The sequence below is a fragment of the Dermacentor silvarum genome, chromosome 5 (assembly GCF_013339745.2).
Source record: "Dermacentor silvarum isolate Dsil-2018 chromosome 5, BIME_Dsil_1.4, whole genome shotgun sequence".
Lineage (NCBI taxonomy): Eukaryota > Metazoa > Arthropoda > Arachnida > Ixodida > Ixodidae > Dermacentor > Dermacentor silvarum.
The window spans coordinates 66,990,223-66,998,544 of NC_051158.1; the positions used below are offsets into that span (position 1 = coordinate 66,990,223).

An 8,322-nucleotide genomic window follows, 5' to 3' on the forward strand; every position below is an offset into this window, starting at 1 on the left:
CCCAAACAGGTACCACGTTGCTAAAGTACGCTACCGATTGTCGAACCAGGTACTCGCGGCGTCTTCTACGTTTAAGCATGGATGGAGCGTTCTCCGGAAGCCAGCTTCCGGTTTCCGGAGAACGCTTCCGGCGTTTTATGAAAAAAAAATTCCGAAAGTCGTGTACATAGCGCGGAATCGAACCAGGGACCCCTCGCTTCCGAACGCGCGGCGCTAACCACTACGCCACGAAGCGCTTTTTTTTTTCCAGCAGGCCGAAATGTCTAAGCGAGGACGTGGTGGAGCAGCGGGAGCGAAATTCCGCATTTCGCTCGGTCTTCCTGTTGGTGCAGTCATTAACTGCGCCGACAACACAGGAGCCAAGAACCTCTACGTGATAGCCGTCAATGGCATCAAGGGTCGGCTGAACAGACTCCCAGCTGCAGGCGCTGGTGACATGATTGTGGCCACAGTCAAGAAGGGCAAGCCCGAGCTGAGGAAGAAAGTCATGCCGGCTGTCGTCATTCGGCAACGGAAACCATACCGGAGGAAGGATGGTGTGTTCATCTACTTTGAAGACAATGCTGGCGTCATTGTTAACAACAAGGGAGAGATGAAGGGCTCTGCTATCACTGGACCAGTGGCAAAGGAGTGTGCAGACTTATGGCCCAGGATTGCATCCAATGCAAGCAGCATTGCTTAATTTGTGTTGACCAGCCTAAATAAAAAAAAAAAACACTACGCCACGAAGCGCACATAGACACACACACCACGATGGCAATAAATACCCAACATTAACGAAAGGCCGCGTTTCTAGCGCGTTTCTAAAGCCCAGACCACACGTACGCTTTCAAACGCGCGCAAGCTCGCGTCCGCGCGCCCACGCATGCGCAGATGGTGCGGCACGGCTCGTACGCGTCGAAACGCGGCGCGATCTCGGTGATCAGCTCCTCTCAGTTATCGCGCGCCTGGGCTGCCTCGCGTCGGCGCGCCTGGCTACGCAGTGACGGCGCGGTACATTCAACTCTCAGTTAAGCAGAATTATATCATGCAAGAAAGTGCTTCTTCTTCACTTTTTGTGCTGATCTAACAGCTCCAAAAACATAACAATTACGTGTATAGATATTGAAGCATTTTGAAGCACTGCCAACAACGGAATACGAAGTGGCGTCTGCCAAGGTGTAAACAAGTGAGGCCAGTGAGCGCGCGCTGTCGCGCGTATTTGTGGATGCAAACCGCCATTCCTCGCTAGGCGCGGCAACCGCAAAGCGCGTGGACGCGAGCTTACGCGCGTCCGCAAGCGTACGTATGGTCTGGGCATAACGCGTTTGTGCTAGCGCGTTACGGCACGTGTAAGAAGCTACACGTGCCGCGTTTGTGCTAACGCGTTTGTGCTAGCGCGTTACGGCACGCGAACGCGCTGCCCAAGGCGGCGGCAAGTCAAGTTCAAGTCGAGGAGCGTTTATGAATACGGGGGGTATACTCTCTCAGCAGTCATGTGATGGCGTCGGCAAACGCGGTGCACGTTCCGGCATGTGTAAATGGCTGCGTGAGACGCTGTGGCCGCTGCCCCTTACTAGAGAGTACTGCACGTTTCTAACGCGTTTGTGCTAGCGTCCCCTTAAGCGGGAGATCCGATGATTCCCTCCGGAGCTTCGCCCACTCATCATCATTCACCCCGTGGATATGCTGTGATTTTTTTTGTACGTGACCTTTCTGGTATGCTCGAATAAATTCGTGCTCCGGGAGCAGGTTTTGAAGCCTGCGGCTAGATCTATTATTGTGGGTGATGACTTCATGTTGTGGGCTTGACGCGGGTATCCAGCACATGAACAGGCAAACATCTCCACCAAATGTCGAGTAGCGGCGGTGAGCCACCACAGTGGGACAACGCTAGTAACGAAACTAAATATTTATGGTAGGAACTTATGGTAGGCCCAGCAAGACAAACACGCAGAAGAATGACAACGGCGATTACACTCGTCGATCCTCGAAGTGTGATCATAAGGTCAAGCGCATCGACTTTTGTATGGGTCAAGTGCATCGACTTTTGTACATGAGTCCGCTAAGGTTGCAACGTAATTGCTGGTATTTGTATACCTTCCAGAACGTACGACATCATTCGCATTGCGCATTCAATCTGCTTGCAAGGTTCTGCGATGACGGCAACAACACAGGCAACAAATAGAACCGGTTACAATTATCAGTAATGTTGTGATACATGCCGGCACGTCTTGCTTTTCACCAGGGAACATTTGTTCGCTGGTAAAAAGTGGTCCTAATAGTCAGAATCAACACGCAGACGCGCTTTTTGGTCGATCCCCCGTCGTGGGCATGCTTCGTAGTGGGTATAGGAGGTATTCACTGAGCATGGCCCGCCATGCGGCGCCAGCGAGTGCCTCTATCCGGCCGCCATAACCGCGGTCGTTCAGTGATCCGGAATATACGGTTTGATGTTCGGTGACCGCTGTTTGGTGCTTTTGGATGTGTTTTTTCTTTCAACTGAACTTTTTCCTTGCACTATGGCGAACTGCGCGGTCTATGGGTGCAGTGCCCACTCGCGGAAAAAAAAGTGCAAAGGACGAAAATGTGGGGGAGGTTAGTTTTTTTTCACATTCCAAAAGTGATCACGCGTCAGTGCGCACGGACAAATGAAGTGTCAACACTTCATTTGTCCACGACGGGGGATCGACCAAAAAGCGTGTCTGCGTGTTGATTCTGACTATTAGGACCACTTTTTACCAGCGAAGGAGGGCGGAATGGTTTTCCCGTATTAACCGCAAGGATGTGGACCGCTGTGCGAACCATTACAGAGTCTGCGGGAAGCATTTCATTTCAGGTAAGCCCAAAAAGTTCGCAGATCGCAGTACCACGTTTCTTGGCGACCGCGGTACGCGATCGTAAACAACTGCCGGCCGGTTGGGCGATAGCTCGCAGCGACTAAACTACTCGTACTTCACGCAGGTCGTCCAGCATACCTAATGGTTGAGTCCAATCCGGACTGGGCGCCCTCCCTTCATCTTGGGCACGGGAGAGAAATGAGCGGCAACGCCTCATCATCTCGGTACGACCGCCCGCGGTCGTTGTCCGCCCTTAAAATGCTACTGGTGACTTCTGACAAGCTTTTAACATCTCCACTTTAAAGGGGTTTGACGATATTGTATTTGTCAAGTGGCTGAATGCAGGGTTCCCTTCCAGGTACACGAGGAAAAGGCGCCGAGCAGAGCGATCGGGAAGTCCCCTAAAGCAACTGCATGAGAATGCACACGAAGGAAGCAGTGCAGTGCCGGATTCATCAGTGACCTCCGAAGACGATCAACCGCTTTTTGATGATGATCCTGATATCCAGGAGACTCCTGATCAAGAATGCACTCATGGAGGTACGTGTTTGCATGCAGTTAAAATTGCTACTGTTTTTCATTTTATGCATATTTTATTTTACTGTACTAGTGCTCATATGGCTTTGAATGAAAAGTGCAAACATTTCTTGAACTATCATGCTGAACTGCTGTCTTTTTGACTGTGCATTGATAGGCAAGTTGCGCACTGTTTGCTGCATCTTTTCAGGGAAGGCTGACTTTTCACATGTTACTGAATTGACTATGGAGCAAATTGAGCATCTTGAGAACGAGAATCGGCACCTGCTCTCAGAGGTCGGGGAAGTGCGAAACAAACTGAACAAGCAAATGCTCACTGAAGATTGTCTGAGAGAAAACGAAGACATGTTGCAGTTTTACACAGGACTGTCAAATTTTAGTCTTTTGATGGCCCTTCTTGAAGTGCTGAAAGAAGGAATGGCACGCACAAACCGAAACAGTCTAACCCTCTTCCAGGAGATGCTCATATTCCTCATCCGCCTTCGCTTGAATGTGCCATTGCAGGACTTGGCATACAGGTACTCGCCTTTTTACATTGGCTTGATAAGTATTGCATTTTGTTTACAATATCTGTTGTCACCTGCAGGTTCAACGTATCCCAGTCAACTGCGTCTACTGTTGTCAACACGTGGATTGATGTGGCCTTTGTCCGCCTCTCCCGTGCTGTGAAGTGGCCAGAATCTGAAGAGTTGCAGCGAACAATGCCTATGGCATTTCGGCATGCTTCGGAACACGACTAACTATAATACTTGACTGTTTTGAGTTATTTATAGAGCGACCTTCGTCTTTCCTGCCTAGATCGCACACATGGTCGAACTATAAACATCACAATACAGTCAAGTATCTAATCGGCATTGCTCCACAGGGTGTTATTACATTTATTTCTCGTGGGTGGGGTGGACGCTCAAGTGACAAGGTCATTGCAGAGAAGTGTGGCGTGCTGAATAATCTCCAGCCTGGGGACTATGTTTTGGCAGATAGGGGCTTCACTATTGCCGACAGTGTTGGACTTCATTGTGCAAAACTTGCAATTCCTGCTTTCACCAATGGCAAGCCCCAACTTTCAGCCTGTGAAGTAGAAAAGACACGAAAGCTTCCAAATGTCAGAATTCATGTTGAAAGAGTGATTGGACTGCTCCGCAATAAATACCGAATATTCAAGTACACACTTCCTATGGAGATGCTTGCATCAGAAGAGAACGGACCCACTGTGCTTGACAAGATAGTCTTTGTTTGTTCGGCACTATGCAATTTGAATAACTCCACTGTTCCATTCGGTTGACCCCAGAGATAGACAAAGCAGATGATTCAGCTTTTGCAAATGTTTATTGTATAAAACAGCTCCTGTGAGGAAAAATAAAGAACATTTTTGTACATGAAACATGCTAAACTTATTTGTGTTTTTCTTTACACTCGCAGCAGAACCAACTTCCTCTAGGTGCTTTTTTTAAGTTCACACATTTGAAGTGGAACCACACATACTTGCAAGCAGCACTCTCGCACATCACCATTGTGCCTGACTCTGGCCCTTGGCACAAGCAATACACCTCCTCTAGCGAGGTCTCACAGTCTTCGGCAGTTTCTAGCAGATTGCCACTGCACCTGTCAGTCCAGTAATGGAAGTAAAGTTCTGGCAGAAGGATTAACTTGAAATGTTCTTCACAGCGCTTCACAATCTTGGCACAAAACTGTGCATCTTTGTACACTCTGATTGCAACAAAATCCTTCAAAGTCCACAGTAAAAGTCGCAGTAGTTCACATTACACACAAACATCTGCATTTGTATTTGGTAATAATAGGGATGGCGCTTCTTGAGCTTCACAGCCCCATCCACAATGGTTATACAGGAACTCTCTCGTGTGGCAAGCACTCTTGCACAGTCCTCTCTGCCATTAAATGGACATTTTATTTCCAATACACCTTTTTTGCAGCAGGTGCAAGTTATAATGTCATCAGGAGAGGCAGCTAGAAATGGCAGCTCAGTGAAAATTTGCAGTCCAGAATCCTTGCAGACAAAATTCATATGTACGTCCTTTCACATAGCCTTGTAGGCATCTCTCGCCTTTCCTTCATGTTCCTTTGCCCAAGCAGTCTGTGGTGACCAAAACTGCGTACTTTCAGGATAACAAATTTTTCTGGGAAGTGACATTGCAGGATCACTCAACGACGTTCGGCATACTGCCTTCGCAATAGATGCAGTGATGCGGCCTGCCCTGAATGCAAACCATTTTGTGCATTTTGCCTGCTCCCTTGTGCTTTTCTCGATGAGCTCTGCAAGCTGTAATATACAACAAATTATTGCAGGTTAGGCACACTCTTCATTTGCTTTTTTTCTATTACTCTTTATTAACCAAGCATGCAATGCAAATAGAAGTACTATGGATAGTCATACTTCACCTGTGGCTCAACTGTGATACTTTCAGCCAGCTGAGAGCATCGCGCCATTACAGAACTCCATGTGGTGGGTTGATCATCCTGCTGCATGTTGGTGAGGATGGCACTTGGAAATTTTGTCGCAGCAGGGATGAAGTGATGAGCATATTTTGGCTCCAGGGATAACAGTGCTGGTCTGTTCCCACTTTGGTGGCACGCTGATAAAAACTCTGACCACTCTTCATCTATGGTAGGTTGAACGTTCACCCAGCGCATTTTCCCACGACATGGTGTTTCACCATCCATTACTCTCTTCTTCATTTTTGAGGATGAAAAACTCACACCTGATACAGGTTTTGCTTCAAGAGACCGTACAGGTGGCGGCAGCCATGCATTTTCTTTATCGGTACATGCTTGTCCATCCCGTCTCTGCACAACAGCCTGTATGTAAAACAGGACAGCGCCAATGTGGGAACAGGCTTCCCCTAAGCCTGTCTTGCATGTGCAGTGCGCAGCTTGCACCTGCCCATCTTCTTTCACAAGGAGCCAGGGGTGCAGTGGTTTCTCACTCAGTGACTGGGAGTGTAGAATCTGCATAAAAGTGAGAAAAAGCTGGTGAGAAAACAACAGTTATGAAATCTTTTCCTTAAGGATTGTTACTTCGGAGCTCGTTCAGAAAAAAAGATGTTTGCGCGCAAACATCGCAGTTGTGCCTCAGCAGCCAGAACTAGGCTGTTTGCCAATGAGCACTAGCAACGCCACAGTACACACGCGTGCATCAGTAATGCTAAAACGAACATGTTGGCATAATGCATAAATATTAGTGGCTCGGCAGTTCGACTTTATGATTAGAGATTGCTCGTTTTGCGATCTAACAATCGACACATTTACGCCGCTGCCGATGCTTAGTCAAAAGTCGCCGGTGTAACGAGAAAATTGAAAAAAAAAACTACATCAGTTCTCGACAATGCGCGATCGCTGCGGTACACAGCGCTTAAATCACTGAAGAAATGCGAAGAGATTGCACGTTTTTTGATCGAACAGTGGGCACATTTGCGTTGCTGCCGATGACGCTACGCTGAGTAATGAAATCGTTCTGGTAACGCGACGATTTCGAAGCACATCAGTGCTCAACATCACACCATCGCTTCAATACACAACACTTTACGGTGTTGCATGAAAACTAATGAGCTTACCCTGCCAACGATGACCAGTCGGCTGTCGGCGCGGGCTTTGAGGCGCGGTTCCTGCACCCAACCGCTGGTAAGATAATTGTGAGCTTCCAAAGCCTTGTATGATTTCAGCTGCTCTCGAGTTATGAAGCTCGTTGCATGGACGAGGTAATCCATTATGTCTGTGAAATCCACACGTGGCAAAAGGTTAACTTCGCACTTCATCTTCTGATTCGTTCAAATCAAGAGGGTCAACGCCGCCGCACAGGCGCACCTTTTCTTCATAGCGGGACTTTTCAGGCTCTTTCAGTCCACGCGCGTACGCGCTTAACCGCATACTGAGCGAAACGCGATAGAAGCAAATCTTCTCAACACCTCAATGCGCCGCGTCCACTGGCAAAAAAGAAAAAACAACACGCACAGCCAAGCACACTGTTGCTAGTCGTTCTTTGGCGTCCGCGCTCGCGACCACGGGTATGGCGACTGGCGCGCCGGGAGCTAGCGCCCCTTGCGGTAGACGTCACGTGAATACCTCCTATATGTCGTAGTATGGGGAATCATAATATTCAACACATGGTGGCCATCGCAAATAGCTACTTCATTTTGGCACGATAGAAGTGTACGTACGATTGTGACCTGCTTTGTACGTGTGCGTGCATTGTTGCTAAAAAGGTAATGATGGCAATAAAAACCGCGGTTGCTGCCTAATGGTTGGAGCATCGAGCTGTTGCATTGGGGGCCGAGGTTCCAATCCCCAGCCGGAGGCGCTTGAAGTTTTTTTTTTTACTGAATGCGAATATACTCTGCGAGAACCCGAACAGCGAGATTGTAGAAAAATAATGTTTCGCTTTTATAACTATTGAACTCTTCATGTTTGCTATTTTACTGCGCTAAACACAGTTTGCTTTGTGTCCTGGTGAACTAAACAAGGCGTCTTGTTTATTTATGGCAAAAGTATGAGCCAGCTCCTACAAAGTTGATACTTGCCAAAAGTAAGGGACATGTTATAGGTTATGTGCAGGTAAAATTCAATGTGGTTTGGATAATTACCGCCTGCTTCAAAAATTAGGCATTCAAGCGCTCCGGAGCTTATATATGATTTTCATGAGCGGCTAAAATTTTGACAAGCACTTTCAAAGCAACCAGACATATACGGGTCTCGTCTTAAAATATGTAACACAATTAAAGGCAACTGAAGTTTTTATTACTACTGTTCGAATGAAGCGGCATGCCTGAAATTGGGTTGTTACTCGGCAAGATCGCACAAGTCTGCGGGCATTTTTTTAATTCAGCAAGATATATTATGCAACTTGAAGCTAGTCTCCCGACCACTCTGTTGATCGTTCCCCTTGTGCTGATGTTACAAGCACAAAACTAAACTTTGCACTGCGGGGCTGGACAATGTTGTTCTGAAATTTCGT

At 47.7% G+C, this 8,322-nt stretch overlaps 2 protein-coding genes across 2 annotated transcripts; both read left to right on the top strand.

Annotated features, from left to right (window-relative positions):
• Positions 1-235: 235 nt before the first annotated feature.
• On the top strand, positions 236-719 carry LOC119453448 (60S ribosomal protein L23). Its single transcript, XM_037715480.2, has one exon. It carries the CDS (start codon positions 260-262, stop codon positions 680-682), a length of 423 nt encoding a protein of 140 aa, XP_037571408.1. The 5' UTR covers positions 236-259; the 3' UTR covers positions 683-719.
• A 2,011-nt stretch (positions 720-2,730) lies between these two features.
• Positions 2,731-4,252, top strand: LOC119453449 (uncharacterized). The gene is made up of 5 exons (XM_049668159.1): positions 2,731-2,818; positions 2,944-3,043; positions 3,178-3,359; positions 3,547-3,874; positions 3,943-4,252. Exons 2-5 carry the CDS (start codon positions 2,961-2,963, stop codon positions 4,094-4,096), a joined length of 747 nt encoding a protein of 248 aa, XP_049524116.1. The 5' UTR covers positions 2,731-2,818; positions 2,944-2,960; the 3' UTR covers positions 4,097-4,252.
• The last annotated feature ends 4,070 nt before the right edge of the window (positions 4,253-8,322 follow it).